Source organism: Daucus carota, chromosome 1 (genome assembly GCF_001625215.2).
Source record: "Daucus carota subsp. sativus chromosome 1, DH1 v3.0, whole genome shotgun sequence".
Taxonomy (NCBI): Eukaryota; Viridiplantae; Streptophyta; class Magnoliopsida; order Apiales; family Apiaceae; genus Daucus; species Daucus carota.
The window spans coordinates 46,186,871-46,210,772 of NC_030381.2; the positions used below are offsets into that span (position 1 = coordinate 46,186,871).

The 23,902-nt window shown below is 34.5% G+C and overlaps 3 protein-coding genes across 3 annotated transcripts; 2 read left to right on the top strand and 1 right to left on the bottom strand.

Annotated features, from left to right (window-relative positions):
• The first annotated feature begins 1,865 nt into the window (after positions 1–1,865).
• On the top strand, positions 1,866–5,235 carry LOC108204534 (purple acid phosphatase 2). The gene is made up of 8 exons (XM_017374025.2): positions 1,866–2,389; positions 2,653–2,853; positions 2,986–3,097; positions 3,313–3,542; positions 3,822–3,960; positions 4,240–4,460; positions 4,600–4,721; positions 4,804–5,235. The coding sequence occupies exons 1-8, from the start codon at positions 2,228–2,230 to the stop codon at positions 4,991–4,993; spliced, it is 1,377 nt and encodes a 458-aa protein (XP_017229514.1). The 5' UTR covers positions 1,866–2,227; the 3' UTR covers positions 4,994–5,235.
• A 1,345-nt stretch (positions 5,236–6,580) lies between these two features.
• On the bottom strand, positions 6,581–15,481 carry LOC108205124 (protein CHROMATIN REMODELING 35). The gene is made up of 7 exons (XM_017374927.2): positions 15,340–15,481; positions 15,162–15,233; positions 13,694–14,133; positions 12,171–12,359; positions 10,389–10,553; positions 6,912–8,680; positions 6,581–6,831 (listed from the first exon to the last, which is right to left on the bottom strand). The coding sequence occupies exons 2-7, from the start codon at positions 15,226–15,228 to the stop codon at positions 6,828–6,830; spliced, it is 2,634 nt and encodes an 877-aa protein (XP_017230416.1). The 5' UTR covers positions 15,229–15,233; positions 15,340–15,481; the 3' UTR covers positions 6,581–6,827.
• Positions 15,482–17,273: 1,792 nt separating this feature from the next.
• LOC108205172 (SUMO-activating enzyme subunit 2) lies at positions 17,274–23,385 on the top strand. The gene is made up of 11 exons (XM_017374992.2): positions 17,274–17,487; positions 17,561–17,650; positions 19,100–19,183; positions 19,264–19,482; positions 19,893–19,994; positions 20,866–21,324; positions 21,427–21,656; positions 21,993–22,086; positions 22,251–22,433; positions 22,527–22,624; positions 22,705–23,385. Exons 1-11 carry the CDS (start codon positions 17,449–17,451, stop codon positions 23,054–23,056), a joined length of 1,950 nt encoding a protein of 649 aa, XP_017230481.1. The 5' UTR covers positions 17,274–17,448; the 3' UTR covers positions 23,057–23,385.
• The last annotated feature ends 517 nt before the right edge of the window (positions 23,386–23,902 follow it).

The window sequence follows — 23,902 nt, forward strand, 5'->3', positions numbered from 1 at the left end:
GATGAGCACAGCGAGCAAAATGTGTTCCTTTGAGAAACTTTGCAGCAAGCGGCAACTTTGTAGATTTGGTTTTTAGGACTCTTGCTGCCATTGAGGTTGTGAATTTCGCAAATAGATGATCGTTGATAAAATTTTAGCATTTAGGTTTTGTTAGCACAGTACAGAAGCAAATTGTTCATACTAGCAATAGAGTGGATCTGTTGCATATGAAAAAGATACCCGTTTGTTGTTACTTAACACAATATTCTAAAAATCCCCGATTTAACCGATTAATCCCGATTAATCTCCTGCAAGGTCAGCCACCGATCCGATTTTTGAAATTCGATTAATCCTTATATATATTTCTTAATTGAAGTATATATGATAAATTATTAAAATTAAAATACTATATTATTTTAAATATGAGTAATTATAAAGTTTATGAATATAGTAAATATATTAGTTACTAAATAGCTAATATAATAATAATTAAATATTAAATAATATTTTAATATTAAAATAAATCCGATTTTCATACCGATTAATCCTTCTGATTAATCCCCGATTTTCGATTAATCCTTGAATCGATACTCAACCGATTAGGTCCGATTCCCGATTTTTGTAACACTGCTTAATGATACTGATAGATTGATAGCAAGGGCGTAAGGCTATGGTCTCTCGGGCAACATCTTACTTTTTAAAAAAAATTATTTTTTTTATAAATGTTTTAGCTATAAATGTTAAAGATATGTTTCATATTTATTTTCTGATAAAAATATAAAAAATTATTTTAGAAATTATATTATTGTATATATATCTTTTTTGAAAACAAATGCTTCTAAAAAATAAAGTTAACCAAATAAATATCTTTTCTTTTCTTTTGCCCTGCACCCGGTCTATTTTGCCCACACGATATTTATATTGTACCCATGCCATTCATTACACCCACCATCACTTGACAACTTTTCTAAGTCGACTGTCACGGAAATTACGTGACAATTTCGTTAAGTATTGTAAGAAGAGTTGAATGATTATGTGTTCAGCGCGAATCCTTTTATTTATATATGGACCTCCTGTGTTTGCTTACCCAACTTCCTCGAGGATGGAGAATTAAGTTCAGATATACTTGGCGTTCGTTAATCCGATGATATTATGTTTATCATATTTATTTACAAGTACGATTATATGTTTTTCATTTTATTATTATAATTATTACTAAAGTCGGTTTTGAAAAATCCAACGTCCTGCAAGAAAGGCCAAAATAATAAAAGTGAACTGAATAAATCCAAAAACAAACTACAAAACATGCCATTTGGCATTTGCACAACAACGACTACACAGATTTACAACCTATGATATTATATTATCGAATAGTAATTAATATTATCATATTCGGGATTAAAGTACAAGTATACCTTAAAATCATATACCTAATTTTGAATGAGTAAGGCTAGGTATTTTAAATTTTTTATTTAACTCTTTTTACAAATAATATGAGCTGAATTTAATAAAATATTTTACGTACAAGAATTTTATTATTATTATTAATATAAATAAAATCAATCAAATATCGACAAGAATTTGGATAAATAGGTTCTCACGATAATTATATTTCGATGCTAAATACTCCCTTTGTTTTGAAATAGAAGTAGCTTGACATTGTGACACACTTCCAAGTTCTTCGACTGTATAGTTAAAATTATTATTTTAATATATTTGTTAAATGAAATTATATGATTAATATTATAATTCAGAAAAAAAAATTAAAAATAATAATTTAAACTAACAATTAAACGATTTAAAATGTGTGTCAAAAATAAATCGAACTGTATTTTAAAATGGATGGAGTTCGGTAGTAATCGAAAAGTTTGACTTTTCTTGGGAGCATCTATCATTGTTAATTTGTATTATCAACGGCTCTCCCAACCCAAGCAGTATCAGAGTAGCTTCTTCTTGTTCCTTCTTCTGCGAGCTGAGATTTCAGACCCATCCAAACACCAAAAATTCAACTTCAAAAACAAGAGATTATATTTCATTATTTTTTTTTTTAAAAAAGAAACAGTCGAGATTTGCTTGATTTTCTTCCGTGTTTACTCTAACTATATTCGTGTGAAATCCCCGAATATTCCATTCTACAGTTGACTTTGCTCATCTTCTGCGTCTCCATTGTGTGTATAAGTAGAAGCAGTGCCTGGACATTACACTTCATCACTTACATGTTTGTTGTTTCATAGTTCATAATACTAGAATGTCTCGTTTTCTGGGACTTGTCTTATTTCTTCTCAACGTAGCAGACTTGTGCAATGGAGGAGTTACCAGTAGTTTTGTAAGGAAAGTGGAGAAAACAATAGATATGCCTCTTGACAGTGATGTTTTCGAGGTTCCTCCTGGCTACAATGCTCCTCAACAGGTCTCTCTCTCTCTCTCTCTCCCCCTCTCCCTCTCCCTCTCTCTCTCTCTCTCTCTCTCTCCCTCTCTCCCTCTGAATGTAATAATAATTAAGGCCAGTTTCCATGATATATGAATTGGGATTGTTTATCAACACATAAGCATCACTCTGTATCACACTTCTTGTTCAAATTGTTTTTAAATAAATTAATCTTTATCCAATTCCAGCTGTTAACTAAGGCCTTGATCTTTTGAATTCTAATTTGTAATTTTATTGTTTTCAAGGTACATATTACACAAGGAGATGATGTAGGGATGGGAGTGATTGTTTCGTGGGTCACAATGGAAGAACCCGGCTCTAACACACTTCTTTATTGGATTGCAAACACTAAACTGATCCGAAAGGCCCGAGCCAAGATTACTACCTATAAATTCTACAATTATACTTCTGGTTACATACATCATTGCACTATTAATGATTTAGAGGTAATTTTTATATATGTTGTTTAGATTCTTTTAAGTAGCATTTTTCTACTTGTTACTCAAATGTTTATTACCTGTAAAGCTGATGAGATTATCTTTTGTGATGGATGTAATTTATTCCCATTGTTTTGGCAGCCTGATACCAAGTATTATTATGAGGTTGGGCTTGGACATTCACCAAGAACCTTCTGGTTTGTTACTCCTCCTGCAGTTGGACCCGATGTTCCTTACACCTTTGGCCTCATTGGTGAGCGTCTCTTCTTATCTGCTGTTACATAGTAGGTGCTGCTGATAGGATAAATGAATACGTTTGGTTCACTTTATTCAGTTTCCAAGCATGAAATTAGAGAAACTAGATACAGAGAACTCTAACGTAGTTATGTAGTTGAAATAATTGTGCTGGTTGTGATGTGTACGAATTACAGTGCATTATTACTCACTTCCATTATAATTTTGTTCTAGGTGATCTTGGTCAGAGTTACGATTCGAATGTGACACTCACCCACTATGAACAAAATCCAACAAAGGGAAAGACTGTGTTGTTCGTTGGGGATCTCTCCTATGCAGATCAATACCCTGATCATGACAACCGAAGATGGGATACGTGGGGAAGGTTTGTCGAGAGGAGTGCTGCATATCAACCTTGGATATGGACTGCTGGGAATCACGAGATAGATTTTGTCCCTGAAATCGTAAGGATAAAATTTTTATTTGCTTGATATTTTCTCTATTGTAGTCTGTAGTGTAGATGAGTCTAGTATCTTTAACAAGTTTTCGAGAATAGGTTGTCTTTAATGGAAGCTGCCAGGGCTATATCACTGCCCCTGACCATATAATTAACTGCACTCTACTCTGTCTAATCATCTTACAAATAACCAAGACATGAGCGCGGTCAAACATATGCATAACTTATGATTCTTCAGGTCACTATTGAAATACATAATGTGACTGTCTTCAATTCTTCCTTGCAGGGTGAAACTAAGCCCTTCAAGCCTTATACTCATCGCTATCATACCCCTTATAGAAGATCAAACAGCACTGCTCCCTTTTGGTACTCGATCAAGAGAGCTTCAGCATATATCATTGTGTTGTCCTCTTATTCCGCATATGGTAATGAGTACATCCAATTTAAGTTTCACTATTCTGAATCATATTAGCAAGCATGCACATATTTCCATTTTTTCTGAATTGCTTATGTAACATTCCTTATGCTTGAAGATATTGATTGCTTTAGTCTAAATGAGAAACACTCCCCGAAATCATTGCTAAGGATTGCAGTAGTTGAGAAGGCGTGTCAAAATTGCCATAACAAACATGCTCTATGTCATTTTCTTGTTTTGAATAACAGGTAATTGAAGTCTCCTGTTATTGATTGATATATTTTTTCAGGAAAGTACACACCTCAATTTAAATGGCTTGAGAAGGAGCTACCAAAAGTCAACAGAAGTGAGACCCCATGGTTGATTGTTCTTATGCATGCCCCCTGGTATAATAGCTACAATTATCACTACATGGAAGGTGAAACAATGAGAGTGATGTATGAGCCATGGTTTGTCCAATATAAAGTTGATCTTGTGTTTGCTGGTCATGTTCATGCCTATGAGCGATCAGTAAGTTCATGTTCCCACTACTCGTGTTCCAAAGTAAATTGTTCTAGTTTGACTTCTATATGTGTTCGTAATAATCCCGAGCTTCCAAGCATGTTATAGTTATAGATAAGGAATTACACTAACAGCTTGCTTTCTGCAGGAACGTGTATCGAACATAGCATATAACATTGTAAACGGAATTTGCAGTCCTATAAGTGACCAATCTGCACCAGTATACATAACAATTGGCGATGGTGGAAATCTTGAAGGATTAGCAACCAAGTAAGATAACAAACACTTTACAAGTATGTCTTCAGTACATTTCTAGATAAATACTAATATTCAGTTCTTTTGTTTGATCCAGTATGACGGACCCACAACCAAAGTACTCAGCTTTCCGCGAGGCCAGCTTTGGCCACGCGACTCTTGATATCAAGAACCGAACCCATGCTTACTATGCTTGGCATAGGAATCAGGATGGATATGCAGTGGAAGCTGACAGAATGTGGTTTTCTAACAGGTACTGGCATCAGGGTGAGGATTCAACAACCTAGCCGCAAAGAAACAGACCTGTTTCACAAAAATTGATACACGGGTAAGCCGTAAAATTCAGGTCTTTTAGTTCACCTCCCGTGGGATTGCTATTCATTTGATTAGACTTGAGCAATTCAAGTGTATACCCTCCCTTGCAGATCACTGAGCAAAGAGGTTTTTCAGTATTGTATTGTCGAATTATATTGCTTGTAAAGAAATGCACTTGGACAATGCTGCTAAAGAATTTATATTTTATATTTCACAGTTATGCAACTTGATTGCATTTTACATATACAAATGCATAATTGTAATTCAGTCTCAGAAATCATGAATAATTCATTGTAGTTCACTTGGATTTTTTGGCATCTCACATCGATTAATACCAATTTGCTTAGGTTTGGTCAATATGCATCTAATTATGGACTTAGAATGTCATAAATAGTATCAGAGTTATACGGCTGGAATTGGAAGTGCAACGAAATTGTCCTGATTTTATAAGTTTGATTATGGCTCGATGACGTTGATCAGGATGTCATCAATTACAGAAAGAGTATATGTGATTTATAGTGGATTTGACAGAGAGTGTTTGAAACATCTCACGTCGATTATATAAAAAATATTTGTGATCTTTATAAAGAGAAGTAAACAACTGATTTATATCAATTTGCTAGCATTCTTAGATCAACATGCGATGGACTCGACCGGAAGTGCAAAGAAACCGTTTGGCTTTCGTAAGTTTAACTATGTCCTCAACAAGTACAAATAACAGTGTACCCCAAGGTTTACAACATGTGAATACTTACGTCCTCGAAAAGTACAAATAACAATGTACTCCAAGATTTACTAGAGGTGAATCCAAAAGAGTTTGACATTTTCAGGCAAAAGGATTCCGCAAATACATGTTGGGATCGACAGGCAGAAAGATTCCACAAATACATGGGATCGACAACTTTATTGCTAGCACTAAACATTCAAGTAAGATCATATTATTAATAAGTGTGTACAAATTCAAAAACAAACATAATCCGCCTCAAACGGAAGTGCAAAGAAACTGCAAGGCTTTTGGAAGTTTGATTATGTCTTCGACAAGTACAAATAACAGTGTACTCCAAGATTTATGACGGGTGAATCCAAAAGAGTTTGACATTTTCAGGCAAAAGAATTGTGCAAATACATGTTGGGATCGACAATTTTATCGCTAACGCTAAACATTCAAGCAAGATCATTAATAAGTGTGTTCAAAAACAGACATTTAAGAATATGATGACGATGATGTGTGTTTGATTTGATAAAATTTGTATAAGATGGTAATATGACATTTGGACCTACATGCAACGATTGACGGCGACGGGTAGAGATCCCCTCTCAAAACCCTCCTGCCTTTATAAAATAAACGAAAAAGTGTGAATAGCAGGAAAAGTTGCAAAACCAACCACTACTGATGGGATTTAGCAAAAGTAAACTTTAAAATGTTCAACATCTCAAAGCCAATATACTCAACTTTGGACTATTGTACGACCTGTTTTTAAACATTCTCTACTTTGAATCATTTCTCAAATCTTAGCGCTTTCTCAAGCAAAAGCCTGCTAATACTTTGATGCCAGCAGGGAGAAATAACTCAATTAACTAGATTCCCAAGGTTGCATATAACAAGAAATAAAATTTCAAGGAAATTGTTCTGGAATACCAACAAGTTCAAGATATTATTAGGTGCTCTGGTAGGAGATAAGTTGAACAGAGTTATGTCAAAAGGCACTATTGGAGAAAAGCCCAGTTCCTAATTTTCACTAGTTATCATTCAAGGAAGGCTCTTCACAAACAAAATTCTTTGACATGTTTCGGTCCTTTCAGCATTTACCTGAAAAAATAAGCAACAAAATGTGTTAAGACATTAAATTGCAAAGTCAACAATAACAGTAGGCAAGGAAAATATTATACCTTCTGTAAAGAGAGACGACATCTTGATTCAACCATGGAGTTTGCAGAAACTCGTCACCACAATCTTGAACATCTGCATTCTCCAGCTGGAGATCTTGTGGACCACAGCTTTCGTTCCATTCAAACCATAACTTCGAGATAGACTCCTTCCTGAAGCTGGTGTTGTGGTCTTCCTCCTCAGGTGAATCAGCAGCCACAAGACGATATGTGTACACCTTTCTAGTTTGACCAGGTCGGAATGCACGACCTATTGCTTGACGAGTAACAGAGGGGTTCAAATGTACATCCAGTATAATTATCCGTGAGGCCCCAACAAGTGAAATTCCTTCACCGCAAGCTTTGATTGATCCAAAGAACACTTTCGCATCAGGTGAACTGTTAAAAAGATCAACAAGTATCTCTCTTTCACGAACTTCACTATTTGTCTGACCAGTTATCACGAATATCTCCTTCCCTGGACTCCATCCTTTAGCCTTTACTGTTAGTCTCTCCAAAAACTTCAATGGCGGAAGGTACTGACTGAACACAAGGAGCTTCTCACCACTTGATTCACACAAGCGAAGCATATTAAGATAAAACTTTGCTTTGACTCCTTCTCTCACATCCAAATTCTCCAGCACTTTATCAACTTTTGATTGATCAACTCCATCTTTGTCTTCAGGAGCCCTAGGAATAGACTTCAACTCAGGGTGCACATATAGGGCACTACCACCAGAGCTGATTTTGAATTTCCCTTTTAACTCCTTTACAGTCACGAGTTCACGTTTTTGTCGAGAGCTGAGGTTTAAAAAAACTGTGAAGTCGAATAGTCCAGGTAATTCATCAAGAAAATCTCCCTTGTAATAGTGAAGAACCTTGCAAGTCATCTCCCTCAACTCTTGTATGATGAGTGCCCTTCGCTTGAGGTTGTCATCTTTCACGAGACATTGCTCCACCAAATCGTAGAATTCATTATCACCTTTCTTAAACATGTTCCCTCTCTTGGAGCTTGACACTCTGCTCAGGATCCGCTTTTTAATTTTCTTGGAGGTTTCCATGCGTAAAAACTTTGGCCGTACAAGATTCAAAATATTGAAAACCTCTTTCACATGATTCTGGTACAATGTGCCAGAAAGAACAACTTTTCGAGGTGTTTTAACTTTTTCGAGAGCTGCCAGCATGGCAGTTTCTTCATTTCTTGGCGTATGACCTTCATCCAATATAAGAAGTGTAGGAAGACTCAATAGGATCTCTTGACATTCGGTTGTGGTCTTGCTGGTATCATCATCTCTTACTATGGAAGAGAACTGCTGATATCCTAAGAATAAGATACTCCGTTCGCCTCTCCATTGTTTTAGAATTTTCAGCTGCTCAAACCTACTGTCTGCTTTTACAGAGTAAAAGTCGAGAAGGGGGATGACGTCAACTTGCCATAACAAGAACTCTTTCTTCCAAATTTGCATGATACCTTTTGGTAGTATGATAAGTGGTCTTGCAGAAGGAAATTTTGCCATAAAACTCTGTATAAAACTGATGATCATAAAAGTTTTACCAGATCCAGGAGCATGGGCCAAGATACACCCCCCTGGATTCTCCGTTACCAGATTCCGCACCAGAAAATTAAAGCCCTCAATTTGATGAGGTCTCATTTTTTTGCTGTGCCTTGGATGTGCAAAGAGTTCAGTTGCAGTAAAGTCTTCTTCAGGCAATCCAACAGGAAAATCTTCTGAAATCTCGCCGTCTTTGCCATTTCGACCTTCATACCAGTAGGTTCTAGTATTCTTTGTGTTCTATACAACAAAAGAAAGACCAGCACATTAGCGAAGCTTTTAAAGAATGAAGCTGGCATATCTTAGTAAGATAAAAATAGTAACTCTGGAGCCTTAATTTGTCAAAGGCACAAAGACAGTAGAACCTATATGATTTAAATTGGTGTTTAATAAGAGGATTTGCTAGTCAACATATATCTTAGCAGCTAGATGAAGCACTCAAACAAAATTATTAATCATAAGCTAGCCAGAGACTCAATCCAGACCAACGCAGAGTGGTCACATATGTAAATGATATGAAGCATGCATAAGCCAGCGAATACATAACTAGTAAATGCCCAATTCTACTGGAATCAGAAGCACGAATGGTGTACAAATAGAACAGCAATGTGTGTGAGTATAACATCTCAGCAAACACCAATAAAGAAAAGAGCTTTGTAGCACAAACTATTACTTCATCTCTGTTATCACAGACAGATATGAATCCGCATAAATAATATTATTTCATAGAGTTTAGCATATTTCAGCTGAGCAACTTCAAAAGATAATCTACAACACTAGATAGATATAGAAATAACTAACAGCGATTCAGTATAAGATCATAAGAGATTTATAGAGTGTCTTTTTTGGTGAAAGATATACCTACACAACCTAATCTATATATATACTGCACTATTAAATCTGAAACAGAGACAATTCTTAAGGGACTTTTAAAAGATAGTTTTTTAAATTAAAAACATAGGTTTTTTAATACTCAGTAGGATTCTCTTAGAATTACAACCAATTCTTTATAATTGTTCAGATGCTGAAAGAATTAAAAATCCATTATTTACAATAAAACTAATTATTATTATCGTATTACTTTTTTGTATGTCGGTTTTATTTTAAAATTCTAATACAGATTTGTAATATATATAACTTCAACAAATATAAATCATCTAACTGCCACATGATGAAACTAATTCTATTGTTTTTTAATATTTAGGCCCATCCGTCGCACGGGGCTCTATTGTGGTTGTATTATATTTGGAAAAGTCTAACCATTTGCTAGCAAACTACAACAAACTTATGTAGACAAAAGACATGCTATTGCCAGTAGTGAACTAATTATATCCACCAGTCCCAGATCCCCGGATTGTGAGCAAAAAACCTCAAGCAAATGTGCAGTTCCAATGGTTTGGTCTGTAGATATAAGTTCGTTTTGTATCATCCCTAACAACCATAATCATGCAGCCTCTATAAGCTAAAATGCACTTCATTACAAATCCTGAATCTAATTAGTACACAAAAAGAATATTGTACAAATTTGGGCACATATGAAACTGGTTTAGAACTTCAAAAAGTTTGGCTTACCTTAATCACAAGAAACCCTTTTCTGATGATATTAGTTTATCCAATTATGTCATGATTTTGATAGCTGCACAGCTTAGGTTCATACAGCTTTTAATTTTTATCATGAACCATATGTTCATTGCTCAGAATCTCCATGGTCTACACTATTTACTCAAGAAAATCAGTAGAGATGTTAAAGAATGAAACGGATCCACATCAAACATATGATACTACCAAATCCATAAATGCAGCAAACAATTGTCTGCCTTACACATAGGACAAGCAAAGTTTCAGAATACTTGCAGCACACAGAAAGACTCTTGCCTATACAAATATACAACTATTGCACACAATCTAAATGATGACAATGTACAAGTTCAAACAAGAAAACCCATACCTTTGCATATTGGTATTCGATAATGGTCTCTATTTTTTTCTGAATGACGCCACAAATACGACATACGTAGCCAATATCATCTTTTAAGATAAAAGAATGCTCACAATCATCTTCATCATCTTCGTCATCTTCACCATTATTAAAAGATGGACTCACAGGAGCTTCCTAAAGACATGAGAAGCTTCAGTTGATATACAGAACTCAGGAATAGACGAAAATGCAGAAGTGTTCAAGGTAGTTACATGCAACTTTCAAATTAATGATTATAAGCAGTAACTAACAGAGGAAAATCATGAAAGTGGAGTAACACGTTTTACTCCTAATTCTTTTGAAACCCGAGTTGATCTGGTTGTCAAAAGTAGGATTTCTATTGGTTAAGACACAGATCTTTGATGGACTGCGATAGATCTTGCTTTGCCATGACAAGCAAGCTTGTTGCAAATATGAAACCACTAGCTTTCGAAATTCAAGGTTCAGTAGAGGTATATAACTTTAAGGTTTCTAATTACAGACACACTAGCTCTGACTTGATAAGGACAATATAATTAGAATCATACTACACAATATCGTACAGATGGGCATCCATATTATTACTAGATATGTATACAAAAATCAGCAAGTACATAAACCAGGGGGTGGTGGTTATAGGCTTATAGCCGTAACGGTCATGCTGCTTCTTCATGTGCCAACTTCCTTATGACACCCATCAAAATAAAATGATTTCACTTTTCCTTGATTCTTCATCTTCCCCTACTTTATTAGACATAAGACAGCAATTAAGAGATAGAGCTTTGACAACATTGATGTTTCTACAGCATACACAGTTTCTGACCTCCTATGCACCTATGCAAAGAGTCCTGTTTCTATAATACTACTGGTAAATTTTATAAATGACAAGAAAGCAAAGGTTTGTGAATATGACCGATAGACATAGCCTAACAATTAAAATATGTGTAAAGACGCCGTCCTCTAGTATTGGTTAACTGTTAAAGAGGATATGCATAATTGCCACACATTGGTGGTTTATGGTATAGAAAGAAAGTTAACTGTTAACAGTGGATGACCCTTGAGTTTTGTTCTAGCAGTGTTGAAATAAAGGTGTGTGTTCACATTTCAGAATAATTATCACAATAATCTCTCATCACTCGTGTCCAAAAAAGTCAAATTTACTATCTGCAACTGCAAGTACTAAAAGGTGCAAGAATATGAACTTGGACATTAGAGTGTTTGTGCTGTTTGTTTTAAATAAAAAATTGAAGTGGTACTTTTATACAAAATAACTATGTACAAATAAATATTTTATAAACCTTAAATTACATGCAGAATTCGAAACAAGTTATACTTTTAAGGCGGAGGGAATGTTCCTTTTGTGGTGAATCAGTCAGATTTCCCATTTTCAGTTATTATTATATTCTAGAATTACTACCAGGACTTCAGAGAAATTAAAGACTATTGTTTGCGAATGTTTCTGAGAATTTTTTTAAAAAAAACAAAAAAATGTTTTCAGATAAATAGATAATATCCCCATTTCAGTTTACTATTCAATTACAATAAATTAGACTAATGTATGTGCCTTTATTAAGTGTATTCCACTCAATTACAACTGAAAAAGAAAAGGTGTATGCAAAGTCAATGACTATTGCAATCATTAGCAACATACTAATAAAAAAAATCACAACATTAAAGGATGGAATAAAGGTATGTCTATTGGAGATTAAAAGATGACATAACAGCGAATTTTCAGTTACTATGAAATCTGACTGGATATGTAACATATTTTACCTTGGAAGATTCTAAGGCAAATGTCATCTCCGTCCAGATATTAGCTAGGCCATCACAACTTTCATCATATTGTTCGTCCTCAGACTCATCTTCCACCCCGACATATTCCCCTTTATCATTCCTGACTTCAGGTTCTATAGCCATGCTTCCATTATCTACCCATGTTTGGCTCTGAGGATACTCAATTTTCTATACAATTACAAACAACATACATAGCAGTTAGCACAAAAATAATTTGAGACAAGGACACGTGAATAGTTTTATGAGAAGACACGAAAGAAAGGGCTTTTTCAGTCGTGAACAATTACGAGTGTTGACAGTCATACAACATTTACACAGTACTGTCCCAACTGATTCTTTACACTTTCCTTTTTGGGATGTCCTTTTCAATTCTTTACATTTCAAAACTTACCCAAATTAATAAAATTTTATAATGTAAAAATTAAGCATATCCACTACTTTCCTCCACTATACTCGCTTTATACATTAAATATCAATGGATGGATCCCGCCACTTTACCCAACCCATTTGTAAAAAAATGGAAGGGACAGAGAAAGCATTAATAATACTCATATAAAAAGATAAAATACTAGTATTATAATACAAACATGATGTGCCCTTAAAAGAAGAAACGCAAACCAATTTGGGTAAATATTTTGTGTGACGCAACTATCTAGATGGATCGGTTCAATTGTTCAGACACAGAACCAAAAAAGGTACAACTTGCAAGGCTGAAGTGCTGAAAAGGGATCCTGTTTACTATTTTCGACCAGGAAGTGAACAATTCTTATCGCATATGTTTTTGTAAGTTGCAGTCAAGGTAAATCATTTCCAACACACTAATATGCCTGATTATTGACTCAAAAAATTTCTTATGCTAATCTTGCTTTAAGAATTTCGCTTTAAATATTTCCCTATGACATACATGTAGGAGCTTTATATACGACTTTATCGTATATGAATATAAACTTGATAGTCTACAATAATCTTCAGCCTAGTAAACCTCACGTCTGGTACAGGTTTTACTTGTTCTAGTTGTGGAATCCCAATATCCCATAATACAAGAATAGGAATCAAATTCTCTTCTTCCTATTGTTGAAATAGGTAGTGCTCTTTCAGACCGAACTTAAACTTTACTACAGTAGAGAGCTTCTTTATACATGTTCACTTGTATACTGATTGCATTTTAATACAATGATGGAGGAAAAGAATAGCATTTTCTGCCAAATAACTTAAACAGGTTCTTAGCTTATACAGTATATACTGCTAATAAAATAAAGCAAATACTTGCAATTCAAATATGTGATATTATGCTGCTAACAGTAGGCTATTATTGATTTCTGTAGAAATGTTTGATGCACAGGAAAAAGGTAGCAGTCACTTAAACTGAATTACTGTATCATTTAACACAGTAGTAAGCATGCATATGTGAGTGAGCCACTTCAAGTATTTTGCTTATTGCATGCTGTTTTACTGCAAATGATCTTTGATTAGACTTTCAAGTGAAAGGATAGACAAACTACCACTGGATCCAATATAAGAGGTCCACTAGCTGGCATCGGCAAGAGAACACCCTGGTATTGCCGCGAAGAGCTCTGTTCTACAGGTTCATCATCATCCGAATCGATAATCAGAACAGGTGCTTGTCTCATTCCCCGGGGATCACAATCATCATCCAAGTTAACAAACATAGCCGGTTGATTCGTAGCTTCGTTGATAGAGCTTTTATCGTGGCTCCTGAGTAGACGAAGATCGGGATTCATCGCATACTTTGGCTTTAAAAAATCCATACCTCGTTCAAAAAGTTTTTTAATATCTTCTGTCACGCTTCCGTATTTCCCTGACTCCAAATCTTGCAGATAATCAGCTTCTCGGTATTCAACAAAACTGTTGGCTTTTGAAGGGTAAGAATAACCTCTGTCTTCGTTAATTCTCATCCTCTTCCTCCCTGTTGAATAGAAATCTGCGAAAAGCATTGACACGTATAAATTTTACAAGAGAATATAATATGCATGAAAGCATGTAATTTATCAGAGTAATTTATCTATTTTGAGGTTCTATTAGCAGGAGGCATTCCTGACTTAAGAACATATTGATTTCAATTTTCTAGATGTGATACTTCAGAATACATTGAAGTTTTTGGGTTTAATAATAAAAACTGAAGGAAGAAACCTTAGAAGGAAGAGTTGATGAACTTAATGATAAGTTCACTAAAATTGATCTTCTCCCAAACAATATAAGCAAATTATAATTGCACTACTAATGTCAAATTATGTGTTCATTAAAGAATTTTACGTATAGGCAGACATGAATAGGCAAGGAACGCTATCCTTGGAAAGCACGAAAATTCCTTGCTAAAATGTTTACGCAGTGAGAGTTAAAACCCAGAAAGCTTACTCTGTATCACCTTGCGACATTTTTAACATATAATTCGAAAAAAACATCCACCACAAGCTGAGAGGCACAGTTCAATCGTAAGACGCTTGCATGTATGCATTCTCAAGAGGTTTATAGTTCAATTGAAAAATGAAACCCAATGACTTTATCAACTAAACTGTTTCACGATTCAGAGCTTATTCTTTTCCTTAACATCAACAATGTGGGTGCCATAAAAGCAATTACCAATTAGACCTTGGAGCTTATCATTCTTCTCCTTTTTAGATCAATTCGGAGAGTCAACGTTACAAGGAAAACCCCCAACATGTCTTTTATCCCTTTTTCCCTCATTCAATATCTTAATTATACCTACTGTTATTTAACGACTTTATCTCTTTCACACATTTAACAAAATAACAATAATAGCATGTAAAGGCTTAAACATAAACAAGGCTCCTGCAAAAAAAAAAAAACCAACAAAAACTGTAACTTTATTTCCTCATTCACAAAAACAGACACAAAAGAACAACAATAACACGAGTAATCACACTGCAAATTCTGAATGCACATACACAACATATACACTATACATACATATGAATACATGTAAATTACCAGATCGAGGAGAAATCGCGGTTGGGATTCCCAAGGCATTCTGCAAACGCTGTGCAGCTGACTCCATGATCACTGAAAAACAAAATTCATGATTATAATCCTGAGCATAAAAAAGCCCTAAATTCAGAGTGGAATTAGAGATTAGAAACCCTAGAACAAAAGGGACACAGAGACTTGCATTTCAGAGAGACAAGAAACTCAGAGGTTGTGTTCCACTAGCACAGTACCAAACTAAGAGCTTTGTTTTCTACTTGCACACATTCATTATTTATTCATACTCGATTACTCATCACTTTTAGAATAAATAACTTGTCAGGTACCATTACTATCCCATTTGTTTCTTTTCGAGTTCTAACTTTTAACAAGTGTTTAATGGAGTAGTTACTTACATTACAATAAATTTATTAAATGAATTTATTTGCGCTTTAACATTCACAAAGGATATTTTTACTTTTATTGAAAATAGTGTATAAGATAATTTGACAAGTAAGAAATAACATATGTACAGGGGCTGTGTTTGGAAATTAGAGGTCGGAGGTAAAATTAGAGAATTGAGGTGTTCCAGGTTTGATTATTTCTATCGGACAGTGTTGGTAGTTATGGTAGTTAGCGGACTGAAATAGAGATTTAGACTAAAAAAGCTACATTGAGGAGTTTTCTGAGTTAGAGATTTTGCCATGTGTCATAAAAAATTAATTAAATAATTATTTACCAAACAATTTTACAAGAAATTGCTAATTGAATCCGATAGTCAAGACATCTATTTCAATTAGTTAGTCAAAATATCAAATTCAATTCGCTGACCGCTAATTCCCAAACACGACCATGCTTCCTTCGGCCCAACCAATTATTTACGTTTGGTTTGGGCACATAGATTAAGAAATATGTATAAAGTATTGGAAAAGCGAAAAAAAATGTGAATGAAATGATGAGACCTGTTGATTTTTATGTTTTATAGGATTTTTCCGACCTAAACACAACACAAAGTTTTGTTTCAAAAATCAACATCTTGGATTATCCGGCGTTAATAAGGGGTGTTGGCCATTCAAAGGAAGGCCCTAATAGTTACAATCCATTAAAATGGCCCCGAATGTCACCACAAAACGCGTCGACAACAGGCGTTTAGAGTAAACGCCATTTCGCTTCACGTTCTGAGGATCGGGAGTTACAAAACAGGATTTCATCCCACGTTCTAGTGTTTCTTCATTGGGTTTTTTTAATGGGCCTTAATAAACGTAGGTTTAACTTACGTTTAACATATGTAATAAATGAAAAACGTTACTTTATGTTAACGATTGTAAATTTATTTATAAGATGTTTTCATTCTCTGATTTAGTTGTTTTGACAAGCAGATTTGTTAGTGATTTATTATAAAACTGTTTGGTAAATATTTATTTTATTAGAGCCTTTTGTAACACATATCAGAATTTTTAATCCAAAAAACAGCTAACTATCAAACACTAATATCAACAGATTGAAATGATAAAATTTTATTTTATCTCAAACCTGTAACGTGGACCAAAAGAAAAATATTATAAGGTTGGTTTGCGATGATGCAAAAACTTCCGAATTCGCTCCTTCCTGGTTGTTCGCAATCCCTTACAAATTCGTTCATCTCTAGTTTAGTACATCATTTTTTTTTGAAAAACATATTCTTAATAAGTAGAGCACTGCATATATATCAGAATAAAAATAAATATTAAAACTAAACAATAGAAGTATTATTAGTCATTTATATCTTATAATATTACTGATAAATAGAAAGTAATATTTTATAATATTTTAACATTTAAAATAAAAATAGAAATATATTATTAGTAAAACTAATTATGTAATAATATAATCATAAATGATATTAATAAACTTTACAAGTAAAAAAAATCAAATATTAATACAGTAAGAGTTATCTGCGCATAGCACACCAGTAAAATAATATAATTTCCTACTATTTCTTTTGCGGCAAAATAATTTGTAATAACAATTTTGGAGCCTTTTCCCTTAATATATAATTTAAGTCGTAATTAACCTATGAGTTCCTCGTGGGAAAAAAAAACCCTATGAGTTCCTCCCTTTTCCACTTTATTTAATTATATTAATATTATTTTTATCATGACTTTATTAGCCCCGTTTACTCTCCCGAGTCCCAAGATTCCCCAAACACTAGTTCTCCCCCCTTTCTTTTCATTTCTCGCTACCCCAAAAGCCAAAACCCTCCATTATTTTCGTAAAATACACACACAAATATATTTGATTCGAAGCAGCAGAGTAGTTCTTTTAGGTCTTCTCTATGGCTGCTGCTACTCAACACCCGTTTTCTGCAATAAAGGTACAATCTTTACTTGTTTTCTGGGAATTTTGAGTAGGGTTCTAAGATTTGCTTTGTGGGTTTTGTTAATTAGGGCAAAAAAGTGCTAATGGTTGGTGCTGGTGGTATTGGATGTGAGCTTCTCAAGACTCTTGCTCTCTCGGGCTTTCAAGATATTCACATAGTATATTTCTCTCGCTTTTATCATGCTTATGTATTGTTGTTTGATTTTATTTTATTTTTATTTTTATTTGCAATTGCATGGCTTATTATTGGTTTCAGCAGTTTGGGTTTCTGAGTTTTCAGTTTCTTTTTTCTGGGGTGCTTATTTTCTTGTAAATACGTGTATTCAAATTTCTGCTTGCTATCGTGCTTCATATTTACTATCAGGGGGATGTTGAAGTTTTAAACTGATATTAATCCCACTTAGGGTTGTTGTCTTTAGTATTTAGTATTGTCATAAAGTAAATTGGATTTTATGTGCTAATTGACATTTGATGAAGATTATAGCATCCTTACCACTTTTGAGGCCATGTGTACAACTTCGTACCTATATTTTGTATTATTTTTTTCCCAATATTATTAAGGGCAAGGAATTTAGATTAGGTGTTGAAGCTTAGTGAATTTTTTAGAATCTTGGTTGATGTGACTCTTGGTGGATCTTAGTTGGGCGAAAGGAATGGAATGAAACATTATCACACCGATTCCATTCCATTAGAACTATTGAATTTCATTCCTTTTAAAACAGGCAGGATGAGTCCATTCCTTTTAAATACTTTTAAATACAACAGAACCAGAGAAAACATATTTTGATTCCATTTATTTCAAATAAACACAACCTTAGTGTCATGTGAAGATCCGAATAGAAGCTAAAAGAATTCAGATACAATGATGCATTTAAATAAATATCTGTTCCTTTACAGACTCCGTAAAATGGTAAATGTAATCCACACTCTGTGTGCTTGGTCACCTTTGTTACCTTACTGTTAAAGTCAAATAATAGGAAGTGTATCAAAATTCTAGAAGCAGATTCACTTCATTGCCCGAAATTCCAATTAAATATAAAGTTACCACAGCATGCATTACAGGTGTCAGATGTTTTATATAATTGACATGCTAAATACCAGAGAAAGCATTAGCTCATGCCTCATGTAACACTCTACTGTAAGGTTCTCCAGTGCAGAAATTCATACTGTTATGTTCACTTTCCTAAATTATGTATTGTTCCGGGCTTAACTTTCTTTGCTGGTCATGTGGCGTGGTCTATCATATAATTAATAAATGAAGACATTAGAGTGTGGCTGTTAAAATGTTACTCTGTATCAGTTGAGTCTTCTTTGTTTTGTTTCGCTCCCCTTTCATCTTTGTACTACATTTAGTAAACAATCTTAAACCTCAAGTGTTTTTTTTTTAAAATTAGGTACTATTTTTTATACTCTCATGAAAGCTTCCAGCAATCATGTGATCAGTGTTGCTAGGCAGTTTATTTGAACCTTTAGTAGCACAAAATGTTTACTCTTATCATTTCCTTTGTTTTGCAATGAGCTTCACACTATTCTTTAGTAGAAAAAAATTGTTCTCAGAATTTGCGAAGGGACTTCACTTGTTATTGACCTCATCTTATTTGTTGCAGATTGATATGGACACAATAGAAGTGAGCAACCTAAATCGACAATTTTTGTTTCGACAAACACATGTTGGGCAATCCAAGGCCAAAGTAAGAGAATGGTTACCATGTATCTATTTTAACTCCCGAATTGGTATTACTCCCCTGATTCATGTTACTTATTCAATCAGGTTGCCCGTGATGCTGTTTTGAGATTTAGGCCTCAGATTAGCATCACACCATACCATGCAAATGTGAAAGATCCTGAATTCAATGTGGATTTTTTCAAGCAATTTCATGTTGTATTAAATGGACTCGACAACTTAGATGCTAGACGGCATGTTAACCGCCTCTGTTTAGCAGCAGATGTACCTTTAGTTGAAAGCGGGACAACCGGTTTTCTGGGTCAGGTAAGCTTTGACAGATATATTGCTTACAGTGAGAATTCATTTTCAGTCTGATCAACTTGTGTTTTAAATTCTTTTCAGAGGTTTATATACAGTGTTGTTAATAGAATGGGTAACATATCTATTTGTGAATGGACAAGGTGGAACTTGAATACTTTATATTTGTTGGCATTAAGTTCAGTTATAGTCGGCATTAGGACACGTTCTCATTTATTTTGCAATCTACTGCAACTCTAGGTCGCATGATTAACAAGTTATGTAGATCGCAATTATGATGACAAGCCTTTTGTCTTTTAGTGCTTGTAGTTCTCTAATCTCTTTGAATGACTGAAAAGCTGATGTTCTAAACTTCCCCTAATAAAGTTCATTGATGATCCTCTTGTATTTTCTTCTTTCATCTTTTCTGGATGCAGGTCACTGTACATGTTAAGGGCAAGACAGAATGCTATGAATGCCAGCCAAAACCAGCTCCCAAGACATATCCTGTGTGTACCATTACAAGCACTCCGTCAAAGGTATCAACACCCTTTTTTTTGTGATTTTATTTTGCTAAATGTATTAAACCATGTTATTATCTTTGCATTGTGAAGTGAATATTTTAGAGGGGGAGATTTACAGACCTTACAAACTTTTCAGAACTTGGTTACGTAACCAATATTTCTGTCAATATTGAAAAACAATCTCTCCATTAGAGAACATATTGCGACTTAATATATGAATAGTTGAAAGTTGAAATTTTCGTTTGCAAGTGTTTGACATCATTTGATGGACAAGAGTTATACTTTTGTTGAACTTATTATATGATTTTATTGTACAATTGTATAAATAAGTGAACTATATTAAATAATTAAGGTTTCATATTTTTCTATTTATCCCTAATTTGGTAATGGTGAACCCTAGAAGGATAGTTAAATAATAAACATAATTTGTTCAGCACAATTGTAACTACTTTTTAAATATTATGTTGACCCCAGTTATATGTGTTAAACACATGTTAGATGTAAAAATCAGTTGTGTATTTAATATAGGAGTGATGGTTCTGCAATTACTTACAATACGGGCCCATAATAAACTAAGGTTCAACATGTTGGAAAAGTTTTTAAATTCTAACCATTTTTTTTACTTGATCCGGCTTATGAACAGCCTAATCTCTACCTGTTTACTAATTTTGTTAATCGGTTGCTTCTGATTTATTGCTTTATAAGGATTAAGAAAATGGCAGTCTGGAGTTGGTGGTATGTAATGGTAAATATTGGTGGATAGTGGAATTTATAGTAGTACCAGACACGAGTTGTGTCTGTTTAAGGAATTATTTAACATTTTTTTCTTACTATGTGTTGGTTTGGCCTCGTGCATTAGATTATGACTGGTTGTTCAATCATGCAGTTTGTTCACTGTATTGTTTGGGCTAAGGACTTGCTTTTTTCAAAGCTCTTTGGCGATAAGAATCAGGAAAATGATCTTAATGTGCGTTCTGGTGATGCCAGTAGCTCTTCAGGACATTCAGAAGATGTATTTGTGCGTAAACCTGAAGAAGACATCGACCAATATGGAAGAAGGGTTTATGACCATGTTTTTGGTTATAATATTGAGATGGCTTTGTCTAATGAAGAGACATGGAGAAACCGAAACAGGCCAAGGCCTATATATGTACGAGATGTTCTGTCAGCTGCTCTGTCACAACAAAATGGTGACATGGAAAACACTAAAATTTCAGATGATCCTTTATCTGTATCTGCAATGGTGTCACTGGGTCTGAAGAATCCACAGGAGGTGTGGAGCCTTGTTGAAAATTCAAGAATTTTCCTCGAGGCACTAAAGTTGTTCTTTTCAAAAAGAGAACAGGTACAAGATGATTTCTTACAATGTAGTAGTTTATGTAGCTTTATTGTTTAAGAATAACATTCTATGCTAACAACCCCCAATATCTTACTTTGCACTGTAAAGGAAGTAGGAAACTTGAGTTTTGATAAAGACGACCAGTTGGCTGTAGAGATTGTCACTGCTGCTGCCAATATTCGGGCTTCTTCCTTCGGGATTCCCTTACATAGCCTTTTTGAAGCCAAGGGAATCGCTGGCAATATTGTGCATGCAGTTGCAACAACAAATGCTATAATTGCTGGCTTGATTGTGATCGAGGCAATTAAAGTGCTTCGGAACGACACAAGCAGCTATAGGTGGGTTATGCTCTTTACCACAAATGCATTTATTAATATAATTTTCTTTAATCTGTTTGACACATTCTACTTCGCTGTGTTTCTTCTGGAAGTTGATGAACTTGTAAATGCTTACATCAAAGTGAAAATTACTAAAAAAAATATGATGGAGCAATGCCATTGAATTGACTGTTACCTTGGAATATACTTGTGGAAGAACTATAACGGAACACTGCCATTGAATTGACTGTTATCTTGGAATATATTTGTGACACTCTTACTGTTTGTGTTTTAGTTTAATTTTATTTTTATTTATTTTTTAATTATGATTCTTATCCAAGTTGAAAAAAATTACAGGATGACCTACTGCCTTGAACATCCATCTAGAAAGATGCTTCTCATGCCAGTGGAGCCATTTGAGCCTAGTAAGAACTGCTATGTTTGTTCTGAGGTGAGTTCGGTTTTATCACAGTTTCTTGTTTTATTGCTAATAATTGTAGTTGTTTTTTTTTTTGACGATTATTATAGTTATGTTAGTTTTGAGATTTCACACTTATTTTGGTTACCCACTTCTGCTAATAAATTGTATGGTCCATGGATCAATTCTGGAAACAGACACCTCTTCTGCTTGAGATTAATACTCAGCGGTCAAAGTTGAGAGACGTAGTTGAGAAAATTGTAAAAGCCAAGCTTGGCATGAGTTTGCCATTAGTCATGCATGGCGCTGCCCTTCTTTATGAGGTTGGTGATGATCTTGATGAAATAATGGTAGCTATTTACTCAGCAAATCTTGACAAGGTAAATGTTCTTCCGTTGATATATGCCTTTATATGTCTTAACTCTATTTTACGATAAATGCAGATGATCAATTGTTTCTCTATTTTCCCTTAGGTTCTATCAGAGCTTCCATCTCCTATAACTGGTGGTACTATACTCACAGTTGAGGACTTTCAGCAAGAGCTTTCTTGCAATATCAATATTAAACACAGGTGGTTATTGTTTCTGACACTGTAATGTAGTTTTAGTACTCTTTTTCTAGTGCTTCAATAAATTTGCTTAATTTTGAAAGGGAGGAGTTTGATGAGGAGAAGGAACCAGACGGCATGATTCTCTCTGGATGGACTCAGGCTTTGACAACAGAAAACAATAAAAATTCTTCTGCTGGTAATGGGACGAGCACTTCCAGTCAAGCAGTTCCAATTGAAACTGTGGTGGATGATGAACTAGAAATTCTTTCAGGAGAAACTGCAACTCTACATTCAGGGAAGAAAAGAAAGATATCTGACAGTTCAAAAGCCTCTAATACATCTTTCGAGGAAAAGAGTAAGAGAAAGGCTGATGAACTTGAACTCGATAGTCCTATTGTTGTGCTCGAGGGAAGCATGGAGAAAGACAATGGGAAGAAGAAGAGGTTGCAATAGAATACTCAGGTTTAGTAGATAACATATCACATCTTAGTTATGTATCATGTTTGAAAGAATTGCCATTCGTTTACGTTCTTTAATCTCGAGAAGTGAATATGTTAGGGCTAATATCAAATTCCTTTGAGCTAGATACATGTATCAAAACATCAAGGATAGCACCATCTGTATTTGTCGACTTTTGCCAAACACTGTAGCTAGCTACTAACGCATTGTTAGAAACAGTGCTAGAACAATGGATACTCCCGTAGCTAATTGTCATCTTTCCTGAACAATTTTGATGACTTTCTGATGAATTCTGGTATGTGATGCAAATTTTCCTGATGCTAGAGTTATTTGCATAAAAGGGCAGGGCAATAAGCTGCATATTTTAAGGATTCAATCTTTCCTGATGCTTATACTCTTGCTTTAGGAGTTGGTTCAAGCAGCATTTGCTGGGTAATACTATTGAAACTGATCAATTGTTCAGTATGTGAGGACCTGAATTTTGTTCGTATTTATGTTGTGAAAATTGGGAGACGTTCAAGTGTTACATGCTTACACAATTTTATGATCCTCAACACAATTGGGATGAAAAATTAAGTTGGAAGTGTGAAGTCTGTCCTAAGCATTCCAAATTGTCAAGTTTCGCGGACAAAAAATTTACGGCGCGAAAATTGTGCGAGCGAGGAAGGTGGTTAAAGCTTCTCGTGGTTGTATTCCATAACTACTTTGTTTTGAGACCTGAGATCTACTATGATTTGCATGATTTTCTCTAACCATATTCATGATTGTAGCACAAAACGAAACCTACACAATAAAGTGCATGTTCTCATTTGAAGTGAACCTTTGAGTGAGAGACATGAC

Bases quoted from the DNA above. Each gene is read 5' to 3' on its own strand.
- LOC108204534 (XM_017374025.2), top strand. From the start codon at position 2,228: ATGTCTCGTTTTCTGGGACTTGTCTTATTTCTTCTCAACGTAGCAGAC. The intron at 3,098-3,312 runs GTGAGCGTCTCT...ATTTTGTTCTAG, and splicing joins TTACACCTTTGGCCTCATTG to GTGATCTTGGTCAGAGTTAC. The intron at 4,722-4,803 runs GTAAGATAACAA...TGTTTGATCCAG, and splicing joins CTTGAAGGATTAGCAACCAA to TATGACGGACCCACAACCAA.
- LOC108205124 (XM_017374927.2), bottom strand. From the start codon at position 15,228: ATGGAGTCAGCTGCACAGCGTTTGCAGAATGCCTTGGGAATCCCAACC. The intron at 12,360-13,693 runs GTAGTTTGTCTA...GTAATTGTATAG, and splicing joins CTCTTATATTGGATCCAGTG to AAAATTGAGTATCCTCAGAG. The intron at 8,681-10,388 runs GTATGGGTTTTC...TTTGTTGTATAG, and splicing joins TCGAATACCAATATGCAAAG to AACACAAAGAATACTAGAAC.
- LOC108205172 (XM_017374992.2), top strand. From the start codon at position 17,449: ATGGCTGCTGCTACTCAACACCCGTTTTCTGCAATAAAG. The intron at 21,325-21,426 runs GTACAAGATGAT...TGCACTGTAAAG, and splicing joins TCTTTTCAAAAAGAGAACAG to GAAGTAGGAAACTTGAGTTT. The intron at 21,657-21,992 runs GTGGGTTATGCT...AAAAAATTACAG, and splicing joins AACGACACAAGCAGCTATAG to GATGACCTACTGCCTTGAAC.